Here is a 14,636-nt window from a genome sequence, read left to right as displayed (position 1 = left end):
TGCCCATCACGCTGTTGCAGCAATTTGCTGCCCAGAATTCCTGAAAGAGCTCACGTATTTTCAAGGAGGTTTGTCCGTAAAACATCTATTTGTTCATTTGCCACAGGACTACCAGATCTCTTGCAACTTGCATCCTGCTGGGCAAACCACCAAGCACAAGGTCCTGCCGTGATGGCAGTGACATCTTTCCACCCTTCTCCCAGGATCTGCTCTCAGCACGTCTCCATCCCTGCCCCACACCTCCCCTGGTCCCATCTCTCTTTTACCCTCCTCCAAACACGTGCTTGTGCCATGCCCCTCAGACAGAGCCCCAGGGCCACCTGGCACTCAGCTGGCTGTGACAGTGATGCTGGGCCTGCCCCTGTGGTGCAGCAGGTCCATGAGACATCCCAGCCAGTTAAAAGGAGCTTCGTGATCTGCAATGAGCAATGGTCCAGCAGGGACCCCTCCTGGTACCCCTGTCCTCGGTGGGGATGCGCATCCTCCCCTGAAGATCCATGTCTGACCCATGTCTGGACACCTCTGCTGCCTGCCAACAGCTGTCCTTCAGCCAGCCTTTCTCTTCAATAAGCACAGAGAAGTCATTAACGAGCTAAGAGGAAATACGGATGCAGTAAAAGTGACAGGCCTTGGGGTCAAGGCTCCTCATGACTAACATAATGAGTTTTTTAGCAAGGCAGATGCCGTGGCGGTCCAGAGCTCACGGGCTTAGGCTCAGCGGGACAAAGGGCAGATCCCAGCGGGCTCCTCCCGCAGAGCGCAGGTCCCAGCGCAGCCCTCGGAGGTGGCCGCTGGTCCCCGGGCCCAGTGCCCAGGGTGTGGGCAGGGGCTGGTACCTGGCCTGCACAGCATAGCTCAGTCTGTTCACCACCATCACGGTCCCCTCCCTCCACACGCTACCACCAAACGTGTTTCTGATCATGTAAGGCTGCTCGATGCTAAAATATTGCCTAAATATTGCCACTGTCTCCCTTGCCAGTGTTGCCAACCCGGCTCACCAATACACTCCAAATTTATTTTTCCTATTATGCCATTACCAGGACAACGGGCTCTCGCTAGCGCTGAAGTTCCCTTTTGGTGTTGCAGCCCCTTTTTGCCTGCTTTGAACCCCAAGCAGCTGGAACGTGCCAGGCTGAGCTGGCGTGGCCCCACCTCTGCTCTGGGAGGATCTTTGGACTTCGTGCTGACTTTGCTGTTTGCTTTGATTTAGCAGCAGGATTTGCATAGGACAACAACCCCGCTCCCCATCTGCTCCAGGCCTTGACCTTCCCATCCAGCATCCCTCTGCCCCAGGGGCAAAGGCACAGGAGGAGGGACCTGTCACCCAAGGCACTGGCGAAACATTCCCTCCACTCCCTGTCCTGCTGGGCACCTCTGGGGGCAGCCATGCACCCCCCACAGTGGATCGCAGCCTGGGTGCTCCTGCTCCACGGTATGTTGGAGGGGCTGGACTGGGAGGTAGGGTGGGCTCCTCAGGGAATGACACATCCTGGGAACTCCCAGGAACCAGTTTGGTCCCAGCACAGAGGATGTAGGGGTGTTCTGCAGCAGTCCAAACCACTGCCTCGGGTGAGTCAAGGGTGTGTTTGCCCTTAGGTAGCCAGGGCTGTGCTGCTGCTCCAGCCTCGATACCCTACGGCAGGGGGGCAGGCTATGGAGAGGGGCTAAGCCTGCCTGCCTGACCCCAGGGATGACCCCTGGGGAGGTGATGGGTAAGGAGCAGCTCCCGGGGGCAGTGAGACCAGGCACCCAAGGCCACACCATGCTAAGGGTGGCCCATTCCCCCATTGCACCATGGACCAGAGCTTGGTGCCCTTGGCCCAAGACAAGGAACCAGCTCCCAGCCCACCGACTGCAGCGGCAATGGTGATAGAGATCTTGGGGAAAGGCAGTGCCGGTGATGGCACCAGATGCAGTGCAGTGCTGGGGAGAGGCCAGCTCCTGCCGGGGCTGCCAGCCAGCTATTCCCTGGACCCAGCACTGGGGATGCGCAGGGCTGGCTCCTGCCAGCTGCCTCCCGGCTCCCAGACAGTGGGCACCAGCTGCACCTTGTGATGATTCCCCCCCCGGCTGGGCTGGTCCCCAGGCATGCCGCAGGCACTGGCGTTTACTTCCTCTTGAGCTGGATGATGGCGTTGGTCTTTGCCCACTATTCCTGGGGCTAGAAACACTGTTTTTTTAAAAAGCCCTAAAGCTGGTCTGGCTCGGTATTTGGGACTGGGGATGAGGGTCACAGCTGCCCTGGTGCTGGCTCTGGGCTGGAGCAAGGGGCCAGCGGGACCTCAGGCTGCAGCCTGAGGCTCCAGAGTGTCCCTGCACCCCCAGGCTGTGCCACAGGCTGGCCACTGCAGGGCGCCTCCGCCAGGACCAGCGTCCGGGACTGCTCCGTGGACCCACCGGTGAGCCCCACTTGCCCTCCCAGTTCCTGGGACATCCCACACGGGATCAGCCCCCCAGCTCCACTGCTCACATCTTCCCTCGTGCTACCAGTACCTGCCCCCTACGGCCACCAACACAACCGCGCGGCTTGCTGCTCTGCGGGGCACCATGCGAGCCCACAGCGTCCATGCCTACATCGTGCCCTCCACGGACGCCCACATGGTAAGGCAGCAGCCTGCCCGCACCCCTGAGACTGGTTCTCCCACCGGTGCCTGTGACCACCTCTCGTGGCTCTGTTCCCGTCTCCAGAGTGAGTACATCGCTGAACGGGATTCCAGGCTGGGCTGGCTGACCGGCTTCACCGGCTCTGCAGGTGAGAGCATCCTCACCACCCTGCGGTCTCTGCTCCAGCGGGGACGGGGCAGCACCTGGCTGCCTCCTGGTCCTTATCCTTGGGGATCCGCAGGGCAGGGCATGGTCCCACTCCACACGGGAGGTTGGGCTGGCGATCCCTGAGGGTCAGCTGCCTGGAGTGGGGGGAGAGGTGATGTCTGAGCCCCCACTCCTGTCACAGGCACTGTCGTGGTGACGCAGGACAAGGCTGCCCTGTGGACCGACAGCCGCTACTGGACCCAGGCAGAGCGGCAGCTGGACTGCAACTGGGAGCTGCAGCGGACACGTCAGTGAGGGGCAGGCCGGGGGATTTCTGTGTGCCCCCATGCCCAGGACCTTCCCAGCCCCAGCCATGGCCTCATCTGGGCTCACCGTGGGCCAGGACATGGTTTGTCCTCTTGGTGCCACCCAGCTCTCTCCCACAGCCTGGATCGAGTCCATTGGGCTGTGGATCCTGGAGGCAGTTCCTGCTGAGGGGAACATCAGCTTGGACCCCTTCCTCTTCTCCATCGGTAGCATTGGCCATCACATAGAGGGTGACCCTGCCTGACATGAGGGCAGCTCCCAGGTGTGGATTTACCAGGTGTCTCCAACTGCGGGCTGCTTCCCCCCACTCAGACGCCTGGAACAGCTACAGCCAGGCTCTGCGTGGCTCTGGCAGGACCCTGCTCCCCATTGAGACCAACCTTGTGGATCAAGTGTGGGGTGACCAGAGACCCCCTCCAGCCTCTGGTGAGATCTACAGCCTCCCAGCAGCATTCACAGGTATGACCACCATCCTCCCCAAGGCTGTTGGGAGGATGCTTGCCAGTGGCAGACCCCAACCCAGGGGTCCATGGTGGTCCCTGAGCTGAGCTGGCTTCCTACTCCCCTCCCAGGGAGCAGCTGGCAGGAGAAGGTGGCTGGGATTCGGCAGCAGATGAAGCAGCACATTCAACGTCCCACAGCTGTGCTGCTGTCAGGGTTGGAGGAGACAGCCTGTGAGTAGCTGTGGTGCCACGGTAGGTGCTGTGGTGGGTGTCACGGTGGGTGTTGTGGTGAGTGCCCTGGGATCCAAACCCTGGGGGTGGGAGGGGAGCTGGTGGGCACAAGCTTGGAGGTCTTGTTCCTGACAGGGCTCTTCAACCTCCGTGGAGACGACATCCCCTACAACCCTGTCTTCTATTCCTACACCCTGCTGACCAACTCTAGCATAAGGTGGGAGGCATCTTCCTGCAGGCACAGGGCATGAATGGGGCTCAGCACCCACCCAGCTTCCCTTCCAGGGCCAGCACCCACAGGACCCTCCCCTCAGCCCAGTGGTCCTTTCCTCAGAGCCCACTATGTCCTGCAGTGCCCAATTCCACTGACTGTCCCCTCCAAGCCCCACATCTTTCCCATGTCTAGCCTGCACAGCACAGCCTGGGGTGCAGCTCCCCCACTCGCAGTCCACCCCAGGGTTGTAGCACCCTCCTTCTCAGCCCACTTCGTGGTGCAGCACCTTCCCTTCCAGCACAGCCTGAAGCTGACCCCTGTTCCCAGCCCAGCATCCCCTCTGGGCTCCCCAGCCCCCTCCCCTTCGCCGGCACACTCTGCATGGCCAGGCTCAGGGAGGGGGGACCAAAGGCAGCAGGCCAACCCCACGGCACTGCCTGCACCATCCTGCATCCTTCCACAGCCTGTTCGTGGACAAGAGGCGGCTGGCGGCAGCAGCACGGCAGTCCCTGCAGGCCGGCTGCCCCGGGCCTCTGTGCGTGGAGCTGTGGGAATACGGGCAGGCACGTGCCCAGCTCCAGTACTATGCCCAGGGCAACGTCACCATCTGGTTAGGCACTGAGTACACCACCTATGGCCTCTACAGCGTCATACCCCAGGTGGGGCACCACTGCGTGCTGGCACCAACACCCATGCCACTGAGCCCTGCCGTGGGCAACATGGGTCCCGCCGGGCGTGGGGATGGCCCCATGACCACCAAGCTGTGGTGGTGTGGGATGTGCCATGGCCACCCTTGAGGCATGATGGGTGGATGGCCATGCCCAGCCATGCCACCCTCAGACTGCCCTTGCAGGAGAAGCTGCTGGAGGACAGCTACTCCCCCGTCATGCTGGCCAAGGCTGTGAAAAATGCCAAGGAGCAGGAGATGCTGCGGGCTGCTCACGTAAGGGTTGTCCCCATCCCTGCAGCCCTGAGCAGAAGTGGGGGGCAACCGGGAGAAAAGGGTGCTGGTGCCCCCCTCCTCTGATGCCTTTGGGCCACCCCCAGGTTAGGGATGCAGTGGCTGTCATCCAGTACCTGCTGTGGCTGGAGAAGATGGTCCCGCAGGGACAGGTGGACGAGTTTTCGGGGGCACAGTATATCGACGCACTCCGCCAGTCAGTGCTGCCACCACAACCCCCCCACCCGGTGTAGGGCAGATGGGGACTCCCAGCATCTCCCTCCCTGCTGTCTTCTAGGGCCCAGGAGCACAGCCACGGACCCAGCTTCCAGTCCATCTCAGCCAGTGGGCTCAACGCGGCACTGGCCCATTACAGGTACGGGTCAGCCCCAGTCAGAGCCGGGGCAGCCAGGGCCAGCAGCAGCAGTGGGGAGGCTGGGAGCAGGCTCTGACCCCCCCTCTCCTCACAGCCCCTCCAACCAGAGCAGTCGGAAGCTGTCTGTGGGTGAGATGTACCTTTCGGACACTGGAGGGCAATATCTGTGCGTAACCCCTTAATGTGGGCCCTCAGCACTGCACAGTGCCCCCATCACCTCCCATGCCTCCAGCACTGGGCATTGGCAGGGAGCCCCAAAGCCAGTGCCAGGGCTGCATCACCCCCATTCATGCCCCCCCTCCCCCCCTTTGCAGGGACGGGACGACAGACATCACACGGACAGTGCACTGGGGTGTGCCAACCCCACTCCAGAAGGTACCAGCCCCTCCATGCCAGCCAGCACCCCGCTGCAGCACTCAGCACCAAGGTCACTGCCAGGGCTGGATGTGCTGGGGCAGGCATCCAGCTACCACCACGCTCAGCCCCCTTCCACCATGCCCCTCCTAGGAAGCCTACACCCGTGTGCTGATGGGCAACATCGACCTGTCCCGCCTCATCTTCCCACCCAACACAGCAGGTGGGTGCTGAGCCAGGCATCAGGCAGCCCGGAGACCCCTGGGCATGGGGAGGAGGAAAGCAGAGGGGGCCCTCACTGGCTTGCTGGCCCCCATCCCACCTCATCATTCCCCAGGGAGAGTGGTGGAGTCCTTTGCCCGCCGAGCACTCTGGGATGTGGGACTCAACTATGGCCACGGGACCGGCCATGGCATCGGCAACTTCCTCTCAGTCCATGAGTGTAGGTGCTGTGGCACTGTCACTGGTGCTGGGGACATGGGCTGGGCTGTGGGGCACAAAGATGAAGACAGGGGCTCACGCAGGACTTCTCATAGCCCAGCTGAGCCTCTCGCTGCGGGTGGGTGTCCCCTACCTGCAGGGTGCTGCGGTCCTTGCAAGGATAGCCCCATGGTCCTTGCCAGGGTAGCCCTGCAGTCCTGGCCAAGGTGGCTGCATGTTCCTTGACAGGGTGGCCACATGGTCCTTGCTGGGATGGCCCCACAGTCCTTGCCAAGGGTAGCTCCATGGTCCCTGCCAGGGTGGCCCTGCAGTCCTTGCCAAGGTGGTAGTCCCATGGCTCTTGTCAAGGTGGTCCCACAGTCCTTGCTGGGATGATATGATCTAATGGTCCCTGCACAAGTGGCCACCTGTCCTTGTTGCGGTGGCCACGTGGTTCTCGCCAGTGTGACACCTTCATCCTTGTTAGGGTGTCCCTGCAGCACACGCTGTTCCCAGAAGCTGTAACACACACCATGTCCCCTGCAGGGCCCGTGGGCTTCCAGTCCAACAACGTGCCACTGACGGCCGGCATGTTCACCTCCATCGGTACGCACACCCACCGCTCTGGCCAGTGCCTCGGGCTCTCTGGGGTGTCCCTGCGGTGCAGAGCCTGGCTGGGGAGGAGGTGTTCAGCTCTCAGCCCCACTCAGCGGCCAGATCTGGCCCCTCCAGGGTGGGATGGGCTGGGAGAGTTGCTGGGGCTTGGGACTCACTGAGCACCTTCCCGGCCCCCAGAGCCTGGGTACTACCGGGACGGCGAGTTTGGGATCCGCATCGAGGACGTTGCTCTCGTGGTGGAGGCACAGACTGAGGTAGCACAATGGGGCTGGGGTGGCACCACACTGAGGGAGGCTGCATCAAGCCAGGGGTGGAGGCACCCCCTGGGTGCAGGTGCGGGGACCCAAGGCCACCTCTCTGTGGCAGCACCAGACTGGGGAGAAGCCCTTCCTGACCTTTGAGGTGGTGTCCCTGGTGCCCTACGACCGAAACCTCATTGACCTCAGCCTTCTGTCATCAGAGCAGGTATGGGGTGCTGGGGGCAGGGAGGCAGAGCAGGGACATGGGGCCAGCACATGGGGCTGGAGTGTGAGGAGAGCAAAGGGGCTGGGAGGGGGATGTAGTGGGAAACCAGGTCCATGGCACGAGGCCAGGGTGGGTAAACAGGGCCAGGGCAGGGAGGGACGTGTGGATGGAGAGGGGTGATGGGGTCTGGAGACAGGGTCCAGCGATTAGGGTGTGGGGTAGCTGATGGGTAGCACCAAAGGCGGGGCAGGGGGGGGGGGGGGCAGGCAGCCCCTCCATAGCCGCCCCCCGGTGCCTGGCTGCAGATCCGGTACCTGAACGCCTACTATGAGACCATCCGGGCGCGCGTGGGGCCAGAGCTGCTGCGGCAGCAGCTGGAGGAGGCGTACCGCTGGCTGCAGAGGAGTACAGAGCCCTTCCCACTGGGCAGTGCCGCCACCACCGTCGCTGCTGCCACCACCACCCCGGGCATGCTGCCCCTCGCCTCCCTCCTCTCTGTGCTGCTCACCAGGCTGCAGGCCTGACCCTGCATCAACCAGCCCGGTGCCAGCCCTCTCCCTGCTGTGGCCGTTTGTTCTTCCTGCCGCTCAGTTCCTTTTTTTTTGTTTTCTATTCGCTCATTTGATTAAACATGAGCAATGCTGGCAGGTGCCTGCATACTGCTGTGCCCTGCTGCAGCAACCCAGTGTGCTCCCAGCCTGCCCACCACCTCACTCACTGGTGTGGGGCTGGGGTCCGGCCCCACATGGCCCCCAGCCCCACATGTAGGACCCTGCTCATGCCTTCTGGCCTGCCCTGGGGGACCAAGGAGGTAGATTCAGGGCAGATTTTAATCACTGGGTCAAGAGATGGAAGAACTGGAGCAAGAGGGTGCAGGACAGCTGGCCCAGCCGTGGCGATCGCCACTGCCCTGCAGGTCTCAGCAGCAGTGTGCAGATGAGCACATCCCACCTGGGCTCAGTGCCCAGCCAGCCAGGAGGACCTGCAGATGTAGGGGACAAGTGGGACATCCCTGACCAAGCACAACATGGAGTGCTCGGCCATCGTGTGCTGGCAGAGAGAATGAGCAGGCACAGAGAGGGGCACAATGGAGAAGCTGGAGACCTCCATCCTTTGTATGGGTAGGGGGGTGTGGTGCGGTGCCCACCAGCAGCATCGCCAAGGGGTGGCAGGGTGCAGGCAGACACCCCTGCCCTGGGGGCCCTGGGCAGGGTAGCAACTTCGTGAAGGGTTTCCTTCCTCCTGCCCCAGCCAGCACACCCGTCAGCCACTCTGAGCAGCGCCGCTGCAAGCACCCCTCATGTGACCGCCAGCTTCCTGTGCGCTCCCTGGCCTTGGTGCCGGTGCTTTAGTACGTGCCGTGCCAGGCGCTGCCCCAGCATTGTACCCTTGCCACTGGGCCCCAGCACCATGCTGCGCCGCAAGCCCTCCAACGCCAGTGAGAAGGAGCCAGGACACAAGAAGGTGAGTGCGGGCAGCGCCCGACCGCCCTTGGCACCCACAGTGTCTCCAGCACGCCCAGCACCGGCTGAGCCTGGGCTGCTCGTGGGATGCTGAGCAGGGAGCACTGGTGTCAGTGGGCTGGGGAAGCCATGGGACAGAGCCCCGTGGGGCCTGGGGGCAGCGCTGCCAGCACTCGGTCCCTGCCACCACCAGCCACTATGGCCTCACTGGTGCGTGGTCCTGGCTTTGTCCCATGCCCTGCTCCCACCCTGGCTTGCAGCTCGGTGGGATGGTTGGCCAGGATGTGCAGACCCCTGGGGTAAGCATGGGTGCAAGCTGGGGTGCTGGTGGGACCCGTGGGGCTCTGCCAGGGGGGCAGTGGCTCCCCCTTTCCGTGGGCTCCCCACAGCGTGGGCGGCCGCCTGCCGTTTCCTGCCATGGTGGTGGGGCAGCCGGCTGCGGTGCTGAGCGCGCAGCTCCCAGCCCGACCCACAGAGCAAGGTGTCTGTGGTTGGGGCAGCGTGAGGCTGCGTTCAGTCACATGTGTTGGCCTCTTCCTCTGGCAGCACTGCACCAGGCGCTGGAGCCACCAGCAGTACCAGCTACCAGCACCTCCTGAGAGCCCTCAGCACAGCAGGGCTATATGCCACCTGCCCAGAGGGCTGGAGCCACCGACGGGGGCCATGACCAGCCCCTCAGTTCCTGTCAGGTCTTGCACCAGCAAGCACTTCAGCTCTTGCCAGGACCCAGTGGGCTTTGCAGCCATGTGTCACCAAGGGGAGCAGGGGGACAGCTCCTGGTGCCGGGGTGCTGCCCACAGTGGGCAGACATCCCGGCAGAGATGCACCACAGCGGCTCCTCCCTGCTGGGGAGCTCCCAGGGGAAACGTGAGCAAAGCCCCAACTCCCTGTGCTGGGGGTGGCCCAGTGAGCCTGGCAGGCCCCAGCGGACATCCCCTGCCCTTGCCCAGCCACAGCCACGGCTCTCACTTCCCTCTTGCTGCCATGCTCCTGGGGGGGCCGTCCACCCCAGCTCCACAGTCCCCCGCTGCCAGGCTTTCCACAGCTGCTGTTGCACCCCCAGCTCCTCCAGCCCCAGGGCAGCAGCTGTTGCCACAGCTTTCCTGACTGCGGGTGGGCACAGAGCACAAAGTTGTTTTACCTGAAGGGTGCAGGGAAAGAGACCTGAGGGGCTCAAGCCACCTGGGTCTAGTGGGTTCAGGGGTGCTGGCATGGGAGCAGGGCAAACCACCAGCATTTCCTCCCCATGGGTGCACCAGCTGAGCCGGTCCTAAGTTAAGCCACAGCAGAGATGGAGCCAGGTCTCCCTCATCGAAGCCAGCCCTCTACAAGAAAATGGCAAAAATAAGTAATAGAGGATGCTCAGTTGAGTTGATGAAAAGGAGAAGGAGGAGGGGAAGGTGCAGGGCCATGTCTGAGCAGGACCAGGCTGTGCAGGGGCTGAGAAGGGCCTTGGCTGTTTCCGATGCAAGCAGGAGTCCAGGGCAGGCAGAGTGACTTGAGAAAGGAAATTACTGCATTTGCAGTCACGGAAAGAGCGAGTGCTGCAGCGTGTGCTCTGAGTGTGCTGGCAGCCAAGCCTGCCCAGCCCTGCCATGCTAGCTGGCTCCCACGGTAGCACTGGTGCTGGGCATCCAGGGATGAAGGAGACCTGGGACCATGTGCTCCTACAGGGAACCCGGCTAGCCAGCACTAAGGATGCTTCTGGACCCCTTCCCACATGGAACTGACACCTGAGGACAGGGAGAAGGGGGAAGGAGAGCCAGGGAGGCAGGCAGGGGGCACAGGGAAGCCTGGAAGAGGCAGTGGTGGAGGGCTGCACCAGGACTGAGATTCAAAACCTGCTTCAGTGGCTTTGGTGCAAAGGCGGGACTGAGCTTCCTGGTGACGCTGGCAGGGGAGGTGCTCTCTGGGCTGTGGGATGATGCTTGCAGGCAGAAAACATGGGCAACTTTCAGGCCTGGAGCTCAATGTGAGGGCAGCAGCATGGGCATGGCAGCACTCATGCTCTCAGCCACTGAAAACAGCCTTTAGTTGTCAGACACTCGCAGAGGAGGAGGGACTGACCCAGGGTACAGCCACTGCAGGAGCCGGACTGAGTTCAAGGCAGGTCCCACTGCTCCCATTCACAGGATCCCTGGCTCAGGGGCTGGGCTGGTACAGCATGCCCACGTTTGGGTGCTGAGCAGAGTGGCTGTGTTGTAGAGCCCACGTATTTCCCCAGCAAGCGCCCAGCCCACATGCTACGACAGCAGCATGGCGCAGACCTGGGCTGCTCTCAGCTTGGCAGCACCAGGCTCAGCGCCGGAGCACCCGCAGTGAGCGCTGGAGCAGAAGCTCTCGGTGCTGCTCAGTCCGCAGCAGCACCAAGCGGCACCACACAGCCCCTGCCCCTGGAGCACTGCGCCCAGCAGCCGTACACGCACCGAGAGCAATGCCAGGTCTCTGGACCCCAGGTCCTGGGGGGCTCACATCACACGGAGGTTCTTTAAGGGGTGCGGGGGGAGGGGGGGGGAGGCTGTGTAGCCAAAACACTCTTCAAGCACCGGCATTGCTCTGGGCAAGCCAAAGCAGCCCGAGGGGCATGGCTGCCGGAGGGGAGGGTGGGAGCTGGGGCACGGGGGTGCAGGGAGAAGCCCTCACACATTTCTGTTCCCCCCCAGCTCTCCCTCCAGCGCTCCAGCAGCTTCAAGGACTTTGCCAAGTCCAAAGTCAGCTCCCCTGTGCCGAGTGAGAAGGAGTTCAGCTTGGATGAGAATGTGAGTGCCTGGATCCCTGCAGACCACCTCCTGCCACGTCCTGCTCCCTTGGGACCACATCCCCACTGGGGACAGCCCTTTTCAGAGCCTGTTTCCCCAAACTCCTGGTCCTACTGGCGGCCCATGTGCAATGGAGCAGCCCCAGGGGTTCCAGCACCGGCAGGACTCAGGGTCTCACCCCTCAAGGAGTCTTGCACCCCTGTGTGACCCAGCTGAGGTTTGCCTGGGGGCGGTGGGGAGCGTGGGGTCTGCCTTCACTCTCCATCCCTCTGCCAGATCCCCGAGGACGAGTCCAGCAGTGCCAGCCCTGACGATACTGCACGAAGCAGCGGGATGAGGTTGGGCAAGAAGTGGCGGGCCGTCATCTCCCGCACCATGAACCGGAAGATGGGCAGGATGGTTGTGAAAGCACTAGCAGAGGGGAAGGTGAGCAGGGGGCCCAGGCACATGGGGGGCAGCTCTCCCTCCCTTGGCCTGACCCTGTCCCCCCCTGGCAGGGAGACGTGGAGGAGGAGGGGTCCCTGTGCCCCCTGTCCCCAGCCAGCAGCACAGAGGAGACAAGCCACGAAAAGGTGCCCCCATCTTACCTGGAGATGGAGGAAGATGGGCACCCATCTATCGGCCGTCAGCTGTCCAGCGGTGAGCCTGGCCCCAGCAGGGTGCTGGCCCCTCACCTCCCAGCAGGTCACATCCTGACCTCCCTACCCTCCGCAGGCAGTGAACTTTCCAGCCCCGGCCCCTCGGGCAGCAACCGGGACAGCTTGCAGCTGGAGGAGAGCAGCCCAGCCTACACTGGCCCCTTCTGTGGCCGTGCCCGTGTCCACACTGACTTCACACCCAGCCCTTACGACAAGGACTCACTGAAGCTGCGGGTGAGCCACACCACGGCCAGCCCAGGGCTGTGGAGAGCTGGGGCAAAGGGCAGGTCTGGGGAGGGAGAGTGGCTGGGGACCCCCTGAAAGGGGATGCTCCCCAGCTGTCCCCAAGCCTGTGCCCACCTTTGCCCTTATCTCCCTTGTCCAGAAAGGGGACATCATTAGCATCATCGAGAAGCCGCCCATGGGCACCTGGACGGGGCTGCTCAACAACAGGGTGGGCTCCTTCAAGTTCATCTATGTGGATGTCATCCCTGAGGAGACAGCTCCTGCCCGCAAGAGCCGTGGCCCCAGCAAGAGCAAGCGGCTCAAGCCCAAGACCCTCCACGAGCTGCTGGAGCGCATCAACCTGCAGGTAAGGGCCAGGGGCCCATGGGGGGTCAGCAGCACCCAGCATGAGCCCAGGATGCCCGCAGAAGGACCACCCTCTCCTCTGCTCCCCAGCAGTCCTTCACCAGCCACCAGCCCCATGGCTCCCTCCACCTCATGCCCAAGCACCGCTGGGGCACAAAGGGGACACAATGGGGCTTTTCCGGGTGATGCCTGGGCAACTGCCTGCCGTGGACCTGCGCCACACGGCTTGCACCAAGGGCCAGGCAGAGAGCTGGGGGAAGCTGTGCTGCACTCTGCTCAGCCCTCCGCTGCCCTCCCACCCCAGGAGCACACCTCCACCCTGCTGCTGAACGGCTACCAGACACTGGAGGACTTCAAGGAGCTGCGGGAGACCCACCTCAACGAGCTGAACATCACGGACCCCCAGCACCGTGCCAAGCTGCTCACGGCTGCCGAGCTCCTCCTGGATTATGACAGTAAGAGTCAGGGGAGGTGGAGGGGAAACACTGCATGCTGCCCATGGCCCCCACGCCGGGCAGCCACAGCGGCAGCCTCTGCCCACTAATGCCACGTCCTGCCTCCCCCAGCAGCGAGCGAGCCAGAGGAAGGTGACAGCTCCGAAGCCCAGCCTTTGCCCTCAGAGCTCAAAGGGGACATTCCCCGGGACTCAGGCTGCTTCGAGGGATCAGAGACCCTAGACAGCAGCCGGGAAGATGCTGAATTGGGTGGTCCTGAGGGGCAGCTGCGGGCTCTCTCCCTGGCAGAGTCGTCCTGAGCCTGCCCTGCCTGCTGGCACTGCCTCGCAGATGGGCACAGCCCACAGCCGCTTCCCGGACTGGAGGGGACGGCTGCTCACAGGGGAAGCAGGTGAGCACCAGCAGCAGGACCCCACGGCCCTGGCATGGGACCTGGTGCTGCGTGGCTGCAGGCAGCTCAGCCACTGGCCCTCTGGGGCTACCCCCAGGACATTTTGCACTGTACTGCGTTGCGCTGCTGCCCCTACACAGGTGCTCCAGGCACCCTGGGGAACAGTGTTCCCTGCCAAGATGCTGCAGGCCTGGATTGCCTCTCCTGGGCTTGCCCCACTTCATCCACAGCTTTTAGAGCTCTTCCCAGAGCCCTTGCTAGCTGGGTTGCACACACCTGGGTTGCACACACAGGAGACTGCAAGGACGGGGAGGTCCATGGCAGGCAGGGACAGGAGGTCCAGTGCTGAGCAGCTGGGTGCGAGAGCACAGAGGTCCCACTGAGCCTGACTCCTTGCTGGCAAGGAGGACACCCACACTGCCTTCCTCCAGCATCTTCCTCACACAGCCAGGGCAGGCAGGGAAAGGTTTGCTGGACGGTTTGCATTGTCCGTGTTGGTGGGGTGCATAGGTGGGTGGGTGGGCAAAGGTTCAGCCAAGCTGAAAGTTGCCCAGCAAGGGCACTGTGAGCCCCCGCTCTCAGCTCAAGGGGAGCCCCAAAGGCTGCCCGCAGCTTGCCAGCGAGCCCGGTCCAGCAGGGCTATGAAAGGGAGCTGGAGCAACCACCCTGCTGCCCCACAGGTGGCTGGGGGAGGCTGTCACCCCGGACAGCCCCCGCCATACTGCCAGATCCTCCCAGCCAGGGCCCCACAGCCTCTCTGCATGGGCAGGAGCCGAGGCAGGGGCACGCATCCACATGGGAGCACGGGGCAGCCTGCTCCCTGGCTCGGGGTATCTACTCCAGCTCCCTTCAGCCCAGCTCTTGCTGCTCACCACCACCTCCAGCTCCTGCACTGCAGCATTGGCCTTTGGGCATCCAGTTTGTTCCTTTGCGCTCAATCTCAATAAAAACATGCAAGTCCGTTTCACTTCGGCCTTCAGCCTGCTTCCTACCAGCCAGGAAGGCTTGGGGAGGGAGCTGGGGAAGGGAGCAGGGTCTGCAGGTAACCACACGTTTCCCAGGATGCTCCCCAGCTGCACCCACTGGGATGCATCTTGGCTCAGCTCGGGCTGCACAATCTGCACGCAAAGACACCCCCCCTCTTCAGCTGCTGTGGGGGGACAGGAGGACGCAATTAAGACAGCACAGATAAGACACGCT

At 63.0% G+C, this 14,636-nt stretch overlaps 2 protein-coding genes across 4 annotated transcripts; both read left to right on the top strand.

Annotated features, from left to right (window-relative positions):
• Positions 1–1,289: 1,289 nt before the first annotated feature.
• On the top strand, positions 1,290–7,786 carry XPNPEP2 (X-prolyl aminopeptidase 2). Its single transcript, XM_037408570.1, has 21 exons — positions 1,290–1,432; positions 2,326–2,399; positions 2,491–2,601; positions 2,689–2,752; positions 2,954–3,058; positions 3,198–3,284; positions 3,391–3,537; positions 3,651–3,752; positions 3,888–3,969; positions 4,430–4,625; positions 4,820–4,909; positions 5,014–5,123; positions 5,205–5,282; positions 5,377–5,448; positions 5,597–5,657; positions 5,790–5,859; positions 5,974–6,078; positions 6,603–6,662; positions 6,852–6,928; positions 7,041–7,139; positions 7,445–7,786. Exons 1-21 carry the CDS (start codon positions 1,387–1,389, stop codon positions 7,661–7,663), a joined length of 2,055 nt encoding a protein of 684 aa, XP_037264467.1. The 5' UTR covers positions 1,290–1,386; the 3' UTR covers positions 7,664–7,786.
• An 87-nt stretch (positions 7,787–7,873) lies between these two features.
• Positions 7,874–14,403, top strand: SASH3 (SAM and SH3 domain containing 3). Of its 3 annotated transcripts, none has more exons than XM_037408573.1 (8): positions 7,874–8,603; positions 11,266–11,361; positions 11,638–11,787; positions 11,859–12,000; positions 12,076–12,233; positions 12,385–12,591; positions 12,895–13,045; positions 13,157–14,403. In XM_037408573.1, the coding sequence occupies exons 1-8, from the start codon at positions 8,550–8,552 to the stop codon at positions 13,342–13,344; spliced, it is 1,146 nt and encodes a 381-aa protein (XP_037264470.1). In that variant the 5' UTR covers positions 7,874–8,549; the 3' UTR covers positions 13,345–14,403. The 3 variants fall into 3 exon arrangements, with proteins under 3 accessions (XP_037264470.1, XP_037264469.1, XP_037264468.1); XM_037408572.1 differs by lacking the exon at positions 7,874–8,603 and adding an exon at positions 8,787–11,043 and having other exon boundaries at positions 13,160–14,403; XM_037408571.1 differs by lacking the exon at positions 7,874–8,603 and adding an exon at positions 8,787–11,043.
• Positions 14,404–14,636: the final 233 nt, after the last annotated feature.

Source organism: Falco rusticolus, chromosome 14 (genome assembly GCF_015220075.1).
Source record: "Falco rusticolus isolate bFalRus1 chromosome 14, bFalRus1.pri, whole genome shotgun sequence".
Taxonomy (NCBI): Eukaryota; Metazoa; Chordata; class Aves; order Falconiformes; family Falconidae; genus Falco; species Falco rusticolus.
This window is presented reverse-complemented; position numbering and strand designations above follow the sequence as displayed.

Coding starts and splice junctions, on each gene's coding strand:
- SASH3 (XM_037408571.1), top strand. CDS start 10,843: ATGCTACGACAGCAGCATGGCGCAGACCTGGGCTGCTCTCAGCTTGGC. Junction 11,044..11,265: donor CGCACCGAGAGCAATGCCAG/GTCTCTGGACCC, acceptor GTTCCCCCCCAG/CTCTCCCTCCAGCGCTCCAG. Junction 12,001..12,075: donor CGGCCGTCAGCTGTCCAGCG/GTGAGCCTGGCC, acceptor TACCCTCCGCAG/GCAGTGAACTTTCCAGCCCC.
- XPNPEP2 (XM_037408570.1), top strand. CDS start 1,387: ATGCACCCCCCACAGTGGATCGCAGCCTGGGTGCTCCTGCTCCACG. Junction 3,970..4,429: donor CTGACCAACTCTAGCATAAG/GTGGGAGGCATC, acceptor ATCCTTCCACAG/CCTGTTCGTGGACAAGAGGC. Junction 6,079..6,602: donor CTTCCTCTCAGTCCATGAGT/GTAGGTGCTGTG, acceptor TGTCCCCTGCAG/GGCCCGTGGGCTTCCAGTCC.